A 17,199-nucleotide genomic window follows, 5' to 3' on the forward strand; every position below is an offset into this window, starting at 1 on the left:
CCTGCTCGAAGCCCCGTGATGTTTGATTTTTCCCACATCCACGCACTGCGCCAAAAGTCTAGTTCCTTGGCCAACAAATGTCTCGCGCCGATTTCGGTTTCCATTTTGATTTCGATGACGTCGGTTACATCTAGTCTTCGGAAACGTGTGCAGCTCGAATGAATATTTCCATCGTTTGGATTTAATGTAATACAAGATATTTGGGGCTCTGTATAAAACAGCTGCTCTGGCAGAAGCATGGCCAACATCAAGCGACGGCGTCACAATTTCGGAACGGCCGTTGTGACAAGCTCCTTCATTTAGGGCTGGTGTGTCGCATAAGAATATCATCTTGACACCAATAAACCAAGTTAGAGCAATTATCACAAGTGTCTGTAAAGTGCACAGTAGCAATTGCTGGCAAATGACTGATTCATTTCATAGTGCACACACTTTTTTTTTTACATACATTGATCACTACCAAACACTCCCAGCCCTAAAGTTCAACGAGGTTGGCAAGCTTTAATGGTAAGTTCCAAGCAGCGAAAAAAAATCAAAGCCTTATTTGTTTGGTCCCGAAACACTAATTTTCCACAATTATTTAACAAAAAAACAAAGCAGTTGTCAAAACATTTTAGAAATCACGCAAACGGTACATCTGTTAGGTGAACAAATCCAGCGGTACCACATAACACAGTGCGAGGCCATCGAATTACGAGAGCACCTAAAAGGCCATACTTAATATTCATTATCATCAGGCTTGATTACACAGGAGAGCCTCACTAAGGCTCAACTTTTTCAGGTGGGACCTGTAAAGTTATCACAGTAGGGGGGTGAGGTTGCTGCCATGTGAAATCTCAATGGCGTATTTTGCAAATAGATGTTCAGCGTGGGGGTATTTTGGCCAATACCACCAGTTAACAATGTATATTTTATTTTAGCAATGGAAAGAACTGGAGAACCCAGACAAAACCCATACAGAACAGGGGGAGGAACATACAAACTCCACACAGACAGGTACCGAGTCGAAATTGAACCCAGGTGCTTCGTGCTGTGAGGCACAAGAGTTACCACTGCACCACCCTGCTGCCCTATAAAGCATTCACCGTTTGGTTTCTAGGTTATTTTGTTTACCAGATCACATGGTCACGCACTGTGACAGAACGATTTGTTAACAAAGTCACGAGTTAGTGTGGCATGAATGGGAGTAATAACACGCGCCCTGCACTGGGGCCTTCTTGTCACGACGAGAAATCCCTTGTCTTCAACAACAACTGCGGAGCAACCGTATGAACTACTGCCCAATAGTAACAATTTAACAATAAAAACCAAAAAAAAAAGTACCACTTTGCTTTCACTTGAGAACATACATTATATTGTTTAATTGTATAATTTGCATAACTCATTGGTCAACAGCTGGTCTCAATTTGGCGACGTTACTTATTAATTTTCTACATGCGAGCAAATCATGCTTGGGGGATATCGTCTGAATTTTATTTGTGGCGCTTACAACGGGTTTCTATACGAGATGGCATTTAACGCAGCCGTAGTTTATGCATCTGCATTTGCAGGAACATGGCGTGAAATTCATCTCACTGCACTCCAAGGCATTAATTGCTACTGGAACGTCAGCACAAATTAAAAGTTCGTCCATTGAACTAAGAGTTTAATTTTCGCAAGTGATGACTTCATAAGGCAAAGCGGTATACAGATTTATAGCTTTAAGTAAAGATTTAGGAATTTATAACTTTAGGTTTTTTTAAATGCAAGTGTGAGCTGATGTTGTCAAACAAGATGTGATATATGGAGTTAATAATTTGTAAAAAAAAACACTGCTGAAGATGTTTATCATAACTTGAATATTGGCATGGCATAATCTCCAATAAGCCCACTCATTCTTTATAACCAAACACACCGCATTTTGCCAATACACACACGACCTGTAATTCATTTACCACAGGGCAACACTTTGTGACAGGGAATGGTAATCTTAACTTCTTAGGTTTTTTCGGTAAAGTCACGTAGAAAGTAAAATAAAATAAAAACAAAAATCACGACGTTTCGGAGGCAACACAAGTCTCCGTCATCAGGTGGGACCGTCACAGCCAGATTAGCTGTATCAAGTGAGGCAATGATTCAAGATGTAATCCCTTAAAAGCGAGTTGAGGGGGGAGGGAGAGGGAGGGGGGAGCTCATCAGACTATGGTAGCCAATGAAAGGAACGTATCGGGAGGGAGGGTGGGCGATGGACGTGGAAGCGCTTGTGCGCAAGCGGCCAATTACTGCACACGCCAACACAATGGAGCGATTGTGCGCAAGCGGCCAGCCACTGCACCCGCCAACACAATGGGCAGAGAGGAGGAGGGGAGGTCTAATACACATGATAGAAAAAAGAACGAAAATGATGATGGGTACAAACTTAGGGGGAGCTCATCAGACTATGGTAGCCAATGAATGGAACGTATCGGGAGGGAGGGGGGGGGGCGGGGGGGGGGCGAGGCCAAAAGGGTGGGCGACGGACGTGGAAGCGCTTGTGCGCAAGCGGCCAATTACTGCACACGCCAACACAATGGAGAGAGAGGGGGAGGGGGGTCTGATACACATGATAAACAAAAGAACGAAAATGCCCATGTTTATACCAATGCTGGCTGAACAATGAAGAGAGTACTGTTAAAATAACTGGGGATGTTAACACTCGGTAAAGTACAGTAAAATAGTGCCTGTCAGATAAGATGGTCCAAAAAATTTGTGATTAAGTCTTTTTTGCGTGGTTGATAACATCTTTCCAATGATTACCAAGTTTGTACCCATCATCACGGTTGAAATTATGTCTGTGTTTGTATATTTGTATGGCTTCGTGTACAAACCTTTGATGGTAGCCGGGAGGTTTGCAGAGAACCTTGGTCTCGGAAAAGACAATTTCATGAGAGCCCACCGAGTTGTAGCAATGATCGGCCACGGCAGAACTGATTCTTCTGCCGTGGCCAATCTGGCTGTGACGGTCCCACCTGATGACAGAGACTTGTGTTGCCTCCGAAACGTCGTGATTTTTGTTTTTGTTTTATTTTACTTTCTACGTGACTTTACCGAAAAAACCTAAGAAGATGATTCCTTGCAGTCACGAAAGCTTCAAATCTAGAAGTAATCTTAACTGTTTTATGACTTTTCACCCAATTTTTTTTGTTCACTTTCATTTTTCTGTCTGATGACAACTCGCCTCACAAAATCATAAACTCTTGAATATTCCCATGACTTTGTTCCATAAAAAAAAACACAAACAACTCCGCTCTGTGCATATTCCACAGTGAGGCCCTTGTAAATGCCACCCTTGTCAATTCTGAGTTCGCCAACAAATGGGCAACTCAACTCCAAACACAGCCTCTGCGCTGTTAGAAACCACTCTGGGCCACCGACTTGCGTTCACAAGCGACCACTTCATACGACGGCCGTCTCACCACGGGAGTACACACTGGAGGGGGGGGGGGCCTTCACTGCACACATGCCGAGCGACAAATAATTGCCCCACTGGCGGGCATACACCGTTAGCAACAGGCTCTCGGTGAGGAGAACCCACATGTTGGGGGGAAACCAAAGGTTAAACCGGGAGTGACCGACCGTAACAGTGGTTCTTGGGTTGGGATGGGGGAGGGGGATGGTTGGGTGAGTGGGGGTGGTTGAGGGAGGAAGGAGGAGCAGTGGGGGGTAGGGAGGGGTAATCGGGGGGCACTCACAGATTTCCCCGCTCCAACAGAGCACAGCATGGAGGCGTCCGGGGAGAAGGCGCTGGCGTTTACCCATTTGTGGTGGCCTTTGAGCACCTTCACCATGTTACCTGCAGCAGCAGCACGCACCACACACACACACACTCTCATTCATCAGTAAAGTACAAAAAGGATCCCAACCCCCTTTTCCACTGACATATGTACTGAACCTTTGCAGCCACCCTCAAGGTACAGGTGATATTCCACTGGCTATTTTCCCCATGCAGCGACAAACCATGACACGATGGCCTCAAGATATTTGAATCTGGCTCGAACCAAGCATGGGCGGGGCTAATGACTCATTCATTGTGTCCGACATTAGTCGGTACAATTCAAACAGTGTCACTAGTCATCTGGAAGCGTCTTGATGCATTCATTTCACGCGACGTCAGCAACGTGGCTCTGCTTCTAAAGTGGAAAGTAAAAATGGTGCATTCTGAGGAGGTGCGCCGGGCTGGCTTGGCTGAACAGTGGACAAACGGTATTGGTGTGACCTCAATGAAACCGGTGTTCACAGCTAAAGCAGCTCAACTCAACGAGTCAGTAAGTGGTGCTCATCTGTCGGTGGCCTTAAAGCAGTGGTGGAAATTCTATGTTCATATGACAGAGACCAGTCTCACTCATTGTGGACTTCCCACCATGTGGGACTTCATCTTATCGACCTCACAAAGACAATGGGCCTCAGTTGGTGTTTGAACTCAGGACTTTTAAGCTGAATTGGGATCTTTACCACAGTGCTTTCCTAAATTGCCACAGTCAAAGTGCTGCATCGCGTCGGTGAACCATGATAGACGATTCCAATTAATCACTGCAATAGGAGAAACTGCAATCGTGTTCAGAGGTTTTTTTGGGTTAGATCGTGTACATATATAAGTGTCGCTAAACCCGCCAGGTGGACTTCTCGACAAATCTGGCTGTCGCATGATGAAGCTAGTTATAATTACTGGCGAAACGTTGTACTCAAATTGTAAATGTTGTGGCTTGGCTCTCCAACACACCGGTGTGCTGTATTAGTGACTAATTGGCAACTTCTGTTTACGTAACAACCCTTACTAGTTGGCTGTGTGGGGTGGTGGCAGGTTTAACGACACGTATATATTTATGCGATCCAACCCAAAAAAACCTCTATTATGGATATGGGTCGCAAAAGCATATGTGTTAAAATGTTCACACATTCTCTCACCACAACTAGCTAGGGACCTTCACACTGTATGGTCCACGTGTCATTCGTCCGATATTCAAAATCCATCAATTTCATCCCTCCGAGCAAGACCTGGCAAAACCTAATTTATACAATACTAGCAGAAGTACCCGGCGTTGCCCGGGTGAAAAATATATTTCTTAATAACCTTACATATATACACAGATGGGCTGCTACCCCTGCCCCCCCCCCCCCCCCGCGCTACAATAATACTGTCTAATCGCTATAATTTTATTATCTAGCGACCCTATAATAGTAATTGCACACATTGGGGTGGGGGGGGGGGAGTGAAGAGGACGTGAAACTTTGATGAATTTACCTCAGAGTCGCGTGTTAATGCGTGCGCATATTTTTAACGGGAATTAAAAATGGCGTCCACCCCGCAGCGAATGCGTCGCTACCCGTTGCCAGGGGCAACCGCCGTGGAAAACCAAACGGACCAATCGTGTCTCGCAAATCCCTCACATTTCGTCCAATGAAACTGCGTATGGTCCGGCGACACACAGACACACAGACAGACAGACAGACTTGCGATTTTATATATATATAGATGTTTGTCTTTGTGCAGTAATTAGCGATTGGGCAACTTGGTTCAATCCCAATTTGGCGGCCGCTCGGCTTGAGACAACGAATCTCACTCGTGCCAATTCTCACCGATGCAGGCAATACGAGCCCCTTGCCACGCATTCCAATCGCTGAAAACGGATGCCAACACCACCCCAGAGCCACCATCGATCACGCCAATGCACAATCAGCACCGTCAATGACCACGAAGGTCATTCAAGACAATGGCGGGAAAGCAATGAGGCTTTCACGTGAAGCACCCTTTTGTACACAGCACTATTTGCAGCACGATAACCGCATCGTCAGGTGATAAGACAAATATTAGCCAGCCAGGAGATTGTAGCCCTATGACTAGAGGGCAGGTCAACAACTTTGTTTTGGGTTGGTTTTTTTCATCACTTGGAAAATCTATTTTTGTAAAGTGGTTGTTGCTTTGGTTAATTGGGAGTTGTTGTTCATAAGCGACGCTCGCCCATTCTCACCGTCATCCTTGAGGTCCCAGACGCGCAGGGTTTTGTCGCGTGACGCGGACACGAGCATCAGGCTGCCATCGGGCGCAAAGGTGAGGTCCTGCACAATGGCCGTGTGGTCCATGAGGTACAGCAGGAACTTGCCTGCACACGCAGACACAAAAATCACAAACAATCCCACCTTCAGCGACCTATATTCTATTGCCAAGGTGAGAGCGAGCACCAAATATGGGTGTGATGAGGAAATTATTCCAGCAGCATTTTGCACCCAATTTTCTGAAGAAAAAAACCTCGGGGAACTCCGTGTGTTAGGTTCAAACATCGATTGCCACGAGTGCACCATCAGGACTTCCCAGTTTGGGTTTAACAGCACTTATCCGTATGTTCAGGCGATATGAATCAATCATCCCAGGACAAATGAATGAAAACGAATGCACACGTCTCATTTTTGACAGGCAATTAATCAAGGTACATGACAACAAGTAAAGATCTTTGGTTAAATTATATGGACATATACGTGGCAACCCAACAAAATAGGGTTGAGGATGTTCTGTAGAGGTGGCTACCACGTGGCAAGTTCCACACAAGGTAGCCATTTCAAAAAAATAAAAAATAAATCAAGTGGTTTCCTGCTCAAGCTAACAAGGGATGGTGTTTATTTCCATTCGAGTCTTGACCGAGTGTTGTAAATCCCACATTCCAAAAGCGGGGACAAGTTGTTCAAAAGTCTCTTGCAGAAATGGTCATTTGGATGCAGTGCATATATTATCTGGGGAAAAAAAATCAGACTCAATTGTTTACAAAAAAGTTCCACATCCTCATCAGTTAATTTTATGTGCACACCTTTACCCAGAGCAACTGTCACTTGTCTTGTCAACAGCTTTGTCAACAAAACAAGCCTTGGGACCATTACCACATTCTCCTGATAAGACGATACAGAACCCACTCAAACGTGTGCCCATTTTCAACAGTTTTACCAATATGGTCACGCACCCCGAGCAGTTGATAAGATGCACCCCCTAATTTTGCTTAAAAATACAGTGGAAGGTGGGGGTGGGAATTGCATCTTATAATCTGAAGAATGCAGTTAAAGCTGAACACTTTAAAATGTGCTCAACAATTCATTTTTGAGTAACAGATACATTTTTTTAAATGCACACATGTATTGTATATATAAGCAATAGCAAGGTTTTACACACCACAACCATCACCAAATGTGTCATTGGCCTTTCTTGTTGTCTTTCCCTTATCACAACCTGGAGTGACCTTGCAAAATTCTGCGATTATCTGACTGTTCACGGATGTTTTGCAGACAGGCAGAATACAGCTGTGGGCAGTGGGGCGTTGGCCAAACGTCAGCAGCTGTGGCTCTAAGAGCCAATCCCTTACAGCAGGAAGGGAGGAGGGTGGAGGGAGCGTCCACGTAGATCCACCTATCGGCTGGTGCCATCCGTCGACGCCTCCTTTTTTGCAGTGTCGCCCTACGGCCAAATCTGTAGCGCCAGGCCCCTGCCCTCCCCCACCCTCCGGGGCTTCACACTGCCCACGCAAGAGCCCCGGCCAACTTAATCTCATAAACTGCACAATCAATCAATAGTCAACTAGCAGTCATACAACAAAAATACGCCTATAATAGCATGCTCACAACTTACCGTTTCTGTGCAGCAGCTGTTTACGACCATATTGCGAGTCAATGCTTGCCTGTAAAACTGAATGTAACAAACCTAAAAAGCACTTCGTGGCCAGAGAGTGAATACAAGATTCTCTTTTCGCATATATTGTTAGGGCACCGAATTGCACGGTTAAACAAAAAATGTCCACACACTGACCAGCGTGGTCAAGTATGGTGTATAACCCCCACGAGCCACACAGAATTTTGAAGCCCTCATCCAGCAGCAGACTGACAAAAGGGCTTACATAGACATGTACAGTAAAGGCATTTAATATGGTTTCATGGCTCCACTTTCTTGGCTCGTGGTCTACTTTTGGCCGCTTGGACCACAGATGTGTTTCAAATAAAACTCCAGCCTCTTTCCTAAGTCACGTATGCACAATACACTACCCAGGGTTTAGCCACTCTTGTAAATCGTCATTCACCATGTTAATGTTGATTCAATGAGGATAACAATTAAATCTATCTTTTTAAGGATTTTTTTCACTCGCTGCCAAACACTACTCAATCTTTGGGACAACTTTCAGGAAAACCGTTGTGTGTGCAGTGGTTTGCAAGATGGGAGACGCGTGTGTTTCACTCTCATTGGGGCTCATCAGCAAGCCATAGCAAGCTACAGAATGCCAACAACGGTCCAGAATATTAATACGGAGGAGACCACAGCCAAGCCAAATTTTTTTTCAAAACAAAAGGGAAATCAACTATAATTCACTGGTTGGAGATTTGAGCATCTGGTTGAGAGATTCGGCAGTATATTAAAACATACGAGATTCGTGTTTTATCTTGCGTTATATCTGGAACTTATTATATGGCTGGGCCTTCTTCACCTCGAGCTACGTTCGTCGCGCAAATGTTACGACAAGTTTTTGTCAAGCTGTGAGAGAAAAAAGTTCGCCACGCATAGTCGTTTCTACATCCTGGAAAATTTTACGATTTTATTTTTATTTCTCCCTCGAGTCAACAAACGACTTTTTACAAAAAAGCTTAGTACAGGCTGACCCGTGTCAAGCTGGCCAGATCCAGCACAGAGTGACCCACTCCGCTTGAAAATCCATCCAACTTTTACAACAACAAAAAACCCCAAAAACTCCTTTGCAGGGAGGGGAAAAAATGATGCGGTCATCTATGCAGAACACCTTGGGTAAATGATCTCACCGTTTAGACATTCATATTTAAAACCAAAAGGGAAGCAACCAATGAGTCATGCTACTGCATACGTTTTCACAGTCGTGCCGTGTCACTCTCGGATGTGGTTTCTTTAAGAACTAATATGAAGCTCCATGCTTACGGGATAAAACGTCAGACATGCCAAACCACAAGCGGCACAACCCGAAAACAAATCAATGTGTCACTCGAGTTATATAACGCTACCTAACACTGCAACTCGTCTTATTTCAGAATGCTGCATGGCTCCCGAGATTCACATTTTACTGACTGTAGGGTGTGCTACTGTACCACTCTGTACACGTCCAAAAAATAACAACGTAGACCAAGAAATCTCGTTGAGACTAGTGTGAAACAACAACACTCCAAACATCCGCCCTGTTACTGATTGACCACAAAAGTCCTGCCATGACCTTCAGCAGTGCTTTTAATTGGTCAATAAAGAATCAACCAAACAGGAAAATGTATTATGACCTTTTTCCCCTCGCCAATGAGTTACCTCAATCCATACATCTAAACGTAGCACACCGAGCCAAAAGAAAGTTAATGCACATAAACATCGATAAAACATCAGCCAATAGAAACACTGTATGTGGTTGGCAGAGGGACATGTGGCAAAAACACGTTAACCATAATTGCTTGGCAGCCGCACAGAAGCCAATTGGAGTGCTGGCTGTTGACACTCTCGCAATCTCATTATAAAGTTGTGCAAGCGGCGTAGAGGCATTTGGTCATGGTAATCAGTCACCTGGCAGTTCCAATGCTTGGCAGAGAAAAGCCACTAGTGAGAATTATATTATTATATTATTTTTATTATGTTTTATTTTTATTATTGTATTACTTCCCTTCTACGTGACTTTACCGAAAGAACCAAGAAGATGAATCCCTGCAGTCACGAAAGCTTTAAATCGAAATTGATCAAGTTTTGTTTGCTACCCTGTGGCTGTGACTTAAAACTGTCCATCACTTGCATGCAAAATGCTTGGTGTCAAAACGTTTCTCCCTGCTCAATTGAAAATTGGGCAGGGCAGAGCTGGGTCAGTGATAGATTTCTACATTCCTATGGAGGGATCCGTATCACCTACAGGACAAGCATCGTTGATTTCTCACAGCATGGTACTGATTATATTCAGCCAGGAAAGATAATGCACCGAGTTGATGTTCCGACCAAAAAATTAATTCAGCCCCTTACGATTGCAAGTTGCTCTACCAGTGTCATCCAGCTGGAAATATAAACGACAATTACCGTGGATTTCTCACAGCATGGTACAAACTATTAATAATCCCTCACAATTTCAAGATTTCCCATTGCAAAATGTACTCTCGATTTGTAGGTTAAATTGTTCGGAAACATTTGGTTGCCCTTCATAGATCTACTTTGAAAAAAGATCATAGTCCAAAATATAAGCCTGCCATACATTTTATATATTGTGTTATAATGCAGAATGTGTTATTGTTTTATGCTCGTTTAAGCAGGCAAGCATTTGTGAGTACCAATACTCTTTCAGAAGGGTCCTATCAAGTTGCTAAGTGTATCCAAATACAGTCATACATCGGTATACGACCGCTTTGGAATACGTCGAATTTGGTATACGTCGTGTTTTGACGAGAGAAAAATGTCTTGGGATATGACGTCTTACTTGGGATACGATGCGCTTGCTAGAACTTGTATGAGTTGGGATGAGCCACTGCGTACCCGCGTATACCCCGTTCACGACTGAAACAAAGCGCCGCTCCTCAGTCTGCCTGTACAGTAGATCTCGTTCAGTGCCCAACCCTTGCTATAATTTATGTATTCATTTTAGTAATAAGTGTCTAAATTATTTTATACAACCCCATTAATGTATAATATGCCATATAAAATATCATTTATTATACTCTGGAACGGATTACTTTCTTTCCCTTTATTTCTTATGGGAAAAATTCGTTTGGTATACATCATTTTCGGTATAAGTCCTACCTTCTGGAACGAATTAACGACGTATTTTGAGGTACCACTGTAGAATAATTTTAAGGTAATCCTTCAGCACTAGAATGTTTGGCCAAAATCAGTTACATTGTCTTTTTTTCTAGATACGAGAGGAAAAATGGAAAACCCTGACGAAATCTATGCCCAAAAGAGGGAGAACAAACAAACCTATGCAGAAAGGCACCCAAGTCAGGAAACGAACCGAAGCCCCACGTGCTGTGTGGAAAATGTTCCCACTGCTTCACCCTGCCACCCATAATGAAGGTTACAAGATACTCCTCAGCGTGTGCTAAATTAAGAATTGTTCCTCTGCGCAGCAGCTGTGCAAAGGTTTTCGCACTGCGTTGTGAACCCGGTAACCAATGTTCATTGGAACATTAGAACATTACATTGGTTAAAAACCTCAGCTGTTACTCTGAAAGCATATTAGTGGTGGCGCAATCTGGTCAGATGGCTGTGTGGAATGTATGTAAAGCACGCACTGCCAATCTAATAACAGACTAAAAATGTACCAGCATGTTACTGTTCCCTCCGCTGTGCAAAGTATTTTTTGTTGAACAGCACCACATACCACCCAACCCTTTTGTTGTGCATTAAATACGAACAGCCACAAAAGTGAGTGGCCTGGATAAACAACACAAAGCTGCTTTCAAAACAACCTTGACGCTTCTGAAGGACCTTGAAAAAGGAGTGATCAATTTCAAGTACCATTGCAAAGAGCAACTCCTATAAACCAAACTAAAATAAATGTTTTGGTGGATGCAGTGGTTCGTGGATTTCGCTGGTGAACCTGGAAATCCAAGTTCAATTGTTGACCAATGCTAATATCAGTGGTAAGCGATCTCTGAACAGATCCCTCACCGACAATCTTCATAAACCTGCACTGACCTGCGTGGTGAAGTACAGCTACAGTTGTAGAAAAACAGTAGAGTGCACACTCCACTACACAAAGGACCCAAACCTGGCACCTTACTTTCATTTACAGCCACGGCTAACATCAATGGCGAGTGATATCTGAACAACTCCCGTTGTCTCCCTTCGCCAACCCACACCGATCCAGCATGGTGAAACATGTTCAAACAATCCCCATGACCGGCACAGCATGGGAGGCCTTCATCCACCAACAAAGAAAGGACTGTAAATTATACCATTAAATTACATTACTATTATAATAACTAGCCTTTTGTCTGTCCAAGGACGGGTGTATTGCAGTAAATCTGAAACTCACAAGCGAAAAGCAGACCGCGACATGATATTCATTGCATCCATTCGTGAGCAATTTGTAAGGCCACGGTGACACAGACCTATAAAATTTTAAGGTTATAATCCCTTGTTCATCATGACGTCCTTTTTACTTCTATGTCTCAATAGCGTTTCGCGTGACATGAGGGTTCTGCCTTTGTAGTGAGGGTTGTAAGTTGACACCGAGGAGGGGGAGGAGGCGCCTCTCCCCCGCATACGGAGCGACGTCACCCGCTAATTATTATTAATGGCGGGGGGGGGTCCATTTGGAGGACGTCACCTGCTCATGATTATTAATGAGGGGGGACTGGTCGACGTGGAGTGACGTCATGCACATTACACACTGACATTCTTGGGTAAATATAGTAGTAAATAATCGGAGTTTTAGCTGCAAATTTTTTTCGATGATCCCTCACTCCCACGCCACCCACCGGTATACAAGTCCCAGATCTTGATGCGGCCGCTGGCGAGGCCGGTGGCGAGCACCAGGGCGTCGTCGTCAAAGCGAAAGCGGTGGAACTCGATGTTGATGCAGCGGCTCGTCTTCCCAGGCAGCGGCGAGCCCAGCGCGAGGCTCCACACCGTCTCGCCGCACTCGATGGTACGACCGCCCACGTCGTTCCCCACGTCGTTCCCGTCACCCTCCTCAACAACGGCGCCATCGCCGTCAGCTATCACCTCGCCGCTGCCGCTCGGTCTGGGCCAGTGACAACCACGCATGCACGAGGGGGACGATCATTATTATAATTCCACTAGTTTGCCCAGGAAAGCCTCACAGAGTCTCAAGACTATTTTTCATGAGGGTCAGCCCAAGTTTTTGCAGCAGAGGGGTGAGATGCTGCTGCGTGTAATCTCAATAGAGTGATTGGCAGGTAATATCAGCATTGGAGCTGTTTGGCCAATACAAATTACAATGTATGGGGTTTTTTTAAAAATGGGAGAAAACTGGAGAACCTGGGGGAAATCCATGCAGAACAGGTGGAAAATATACAAACTCCATGCAGAAATGCACCCGAGTCAGGAATCGAACCCAGGTCCTACTTGCTGTGAAGGTGAAGTGTTACGATTGATCCACCCTACTGCCCAACCCAAATCTTGTCTCTAACAAGTCGCTACATTGGTTAAACTCACTGTATCAGAGCTGGGGTAAATTGTCATTACAATTACAGGAGCACTGTTTTCTGAAATTACAATTACATTGTAATTATAATTAATTACGACTGGTACAAAATGTATTGATCCAAATAAATGTCGATTATCTACATATACTTCAGGGTAGTGTTGCGATCAGAGTACTCCAGTCATTTTCTAAAGCTGCAATTAAACTTCACCGCGCTGGTTAGTACGAATTGGTGAAGCCGAGGGGATGTCCAGCACCGTTCATATATCACTCACCACCGATGTCAGGTGTGGCAAAAATCAAACTCAGGTGTCTAACGACTGCACCACCACTCCCCACCGCATAAGCATTATTAGGAGGAATTAAATTGTAACGGCAAAGTTGCCTAATTTGTGGAATGTCCTTGGGTAGACAGGAGGAGTGAAGAGTGATATCTGTTTTTAACGGTGTTGTTGTTGCCACTCACAAGTTGTTGAGCCTGGGAGACCAGGGCAGGAGCCGCACGGTGCCGCGAGGTCCCTGCGCCCAGGCGACGAAGGTCCCGTCGGGGGACCAAGCCACCGCCCTCACCTCACAGCCAGACTTGAGGCCGCGGGGGGGCCCGCTCGGAGGTCTCAGCTCGCTCACCAGGTAGGATGGGGCTGCATTTGTCCACAAAAACAGTTCCCCAAACATGACCTTAATAGACTGTTGGTGCTCGTGATGATACGAGCACCTTCTAAGGCCATCAGGAAATACAGGAGGTGGTGTGGACGGCGCCATTACATTAATTTATAAATTAACGGATGCACATCAACACGAACGTTCACGCAGACACACACATATGCACGTAATCACTAAGCAACCCACATATATAACGTAATAAAACATTATACTGTGGATGCTGCTATTGGCCAACAGTAGTCATCTTTTAGACGGATCCCTGCCATTGGAATGTGTAAATTTAACGACTGGTACGGGAGACATTTACAAGTTTCAATAACATGTTTACTTCTTTTAACGGAACTGCAATACCAGAACTGCTTTTGTGTTTATATTGTTGTCCTTCCACCACGCCTCCAATTAGTACGGTTGGCTGCAGTTTAACATACATACAAGGTTACGCTGTCCTTTGGATGCGATAAGATGCAAACACAGCATTGATGGATACATTTTTATGCTTAATCACTACAATTGTATCTTCCTTCGTTACTATGCTCAGAATTATGTACGTCTATAAAGCTTACAACATCACGAGTAGCAATGCAGGAATCCATTTAATTACGCAAAGCTCCAAAATGATAGAGTTTAAGAGTTGAATATTTAACTTGCGATACCCAAAAAGTCAATAAAAATACCATGGGACATGTTATTGTTCTACACCATTACCGTATTGGGTCCATAAATACTAGACAATTTACGTTTTTTCACCAATCCACTTATGGATGAAAGGATTTCCCCACAATACACTGGTTATGGGGGCTGTGCGGGTGCAGTCTTGTGAAGGGGCCCATGACCTGTTCAGATATCACTTGCCACTCATGTTCGACGTGGCTGGGAATCAAAATGGGGTTGCTGAATTCAGAGCGCAATTTGGCCACTGCACCTCCTCAAAAATAAGCGTATACAATAGTTAAATGTAAATTAATTTGTTTAAATCAAATTATGTTAAGTAACAAAATTATTTTACAGAACTCTCATGCCTTTGTCAAATGTAACATTAAAGGACAGTCAACAATGGTAATCAAGTCCCCTTTTGAGTCAGGGTTGATCATTTCCGCAAGTTTTGCAATAAATGATCGTACCATTTCTCAAATATATAATTAATAAAAATTTCAGAAATATTTCGCATCAATATCCCAGAAAACATTTTCAGAAAAATATTACCAAAGAAATATTCCAGTGAAATATCTTAAACATCGCAGATTCCTGCAAAAACCTCCCACAAAATATATTCCATCTAAATATTTCAGAGAAATACCTCAGATTGAATTCCATCCACATAAATATTGACCAACATCACCCCTGGAAATTATGCCCGCAGCTCAATGCTCATGTGACTTGCGGACCCACTCCTACTGAACATCTGTGAAAAAGAGCTTTATAGCGCATCGGATTCCTCCAGTCTAAATAAAGATTCTGATTTTCACAGCGATGCGCACAATCTCCTTCATGAATGAAAATATGAAGACAAGCCACAGTAGTGCCATTGTGACCATACAACCCAAACTATGGACCAAATAGTAAACCCAGAGATAAAGATAAACATTGACTCAGAGATACATATAGACACGGAGAGATAAAGACTCAGACTCAAAAAGACTCAGATCCATAAAGAGTGTTACACTCAAAGACACGCACGGAGCCAGATCAAATTTAAAGAAAAGCCACAATAGTGCGGCTACGGGCATACAATCCAAACTTCGTAAACCCATTCAGAAACACATATACTGAACACACTCCGAGACAGATACCTGATGAGACTCGTGTATATATATAGACCGACAGATTCAAATACATGAGACTCATAGATACATATACGTATACCCCGAGATATATATAAAGAACCGCACATGTTAAACAAAGACAAGCCAGAGTCGTGCGGTTGTGGCCGTGTAACCCAAACAATACCGTACTGTCGTCTGCGCTCCTTCAATGGAAGGATGAAAAGCAACACGAGAGCGTCCTCCCGATGCCCTCTCGTCGTGGCCAGCTGATCTCAACAATGACACGTCCCTAGCCCCTTTGACTGCTGCCATCATACGCGAGAATATAAATATTGAGATGGAATAGTTAGATAGGAGGCATTTATTATATTCGAGTGAATTCATCCACTTTCACCGACAGCAAGACGCGGTTTAATTATACCCAAAAACAGCTCAATGCTTGCGGTCCAAATAAACAATAAAAATATATATTTTACCAGATAAGGCCCACTGAGCTATGTAGCGCTTTTGTTAAGTGGCCTGGCCACAAATGATAGCTCAAAGTCGCTTATCATGTGGAAATGTATAGCAGCCAAATACTGTAACCTAAAAACATGTTTAAAATGTGAAGGGGAAAACCGGAGTACCCGGATAAAAATCCACGCAAACACGTGGAGAACACACAAACTCCAAATATACAGCAGCAGGCGTCAGGGGTCCGGATCGAACCCATGACCTCCTGCAGACCAGGCGAGGTAGTTAACATCTCCTAGCCACCGTGATGTTGATGATGATGATGAGAGACACGCAAACTCCAAATACACAGCAGCAGCAGGCGTCAAGGAGTCCGGATCGAACCCACGACCTCCTGCACACCAGGCGAGGTAGTTAACGTCTCCTAGCCACCGTGCTACTCGCATATCAATAAAACCCACGTGGCGATCCCACGGTAACATCGTCCCCTCGCGCCTATGGTGACGAGGCGAGGCTGGTTCGGCGATAGTGGTGGCGCTAATCTGCTCCAGACCACGAGAGATGAGCAGGAGAGAGACGACTACGGGGTGTAACGATCGCCCCCGTGGCCACACACACACAGAGAGAGAGCGGCCATCGCAAGCTCCCCTCCCCCGCCTCCACACTCACCGATAGCATCTTCGTTGACAGCGTGAGGGAAGCTGGCCATCTAACGAGTCGATTGTGTAGGTGAAAAATATATACGGTTAACAGGAAAGCAATACTTAAACAAAGATAAACGCGAAATACGTTTCTCCGTTGTACTCTAGAATCGCTGCCAAGAGCTTCGTGGCCGATGCCGAGGCGATCCCGCTTTGTGAGGTAAACCTCTCTCACTACGTCGTCGCACTAATAACACCACGCGCCGTCTTTATCGAGGCGAGAGGACGATCCCAACGATTCGCCAGAGATCGATGTGAGGGGAATTGCGACGTTGAGCGACGTGAATTTGCACGAATCGCTGCAACAACAACGACGACGACGGAGCGAGCGAGCGAAGCGCCTCGGATCTGCAGGGGCCGCCGCGAGTCGCGCGACTCTTTGAGGGAGGCCGCGCGCCACACCCACGCGGTGACGTCACCTACACCACGCCCCCTTCTCATGAATATTCATGAGCGCGTTATCACGCGCTAATTAGA

At 44.6% G+C, this 17,199-nt stretch overlaps 1 protein-coding gene across 1 annotated transcript in view; it reads right to left on the reverse strand.

The window, feature by feature from the left end:
- The window catches only part of LOC144730853 (WD repeat and SOCS box-containing protein 1-like), a 31,813-nt gene extending 14,702 nt beyond the window's left edge, over positions 1-17,111 (reverse strand). Inside the window, exons 1-5 of the mRNA XM_078611628.1 lie at positions 16,691-17,111; positions 13,609-13,783; positions 12,454-12,719; positions 5,988-6,119; positions 3,711-3,811 (exon numbers count right to left, since the gene is read on the reverse strand). Of these exons, the coding sequence (XP_078467754.1) occupies positions 3,711-3,811; positions 5,988-6,119; positions 12,454-12,719; positions 13,609-13,783; positions 16,691-16,730 (714 nt within the window). The 5' untranslated portion in view covers positions 16,731-17,111. The remainder of the gene's footprint in view (positions 1-3,710; positions 3,812-5,987; positions 6,120-12,453; positions 12,720-13,608; positions 13,784-16,690) is intronic.
- Positions 17,112-17,199: the final 88 nt, after the last annotated feature.

The sequence above is a fragment of the Lampetra planeri genome, chromosome 37 (genome assembly GCF_965212315.1).
Source record: "Lampetra planeri chromosome 37, kcLamPlan1.2.h2, whole genome shotgun sequence".
NCBI lineage: Eukaryota > Metazoa > Chordata > Hyperoartia > Petromyzontiformes > Petromyzontidae > Lampetra > Lampetra planeri.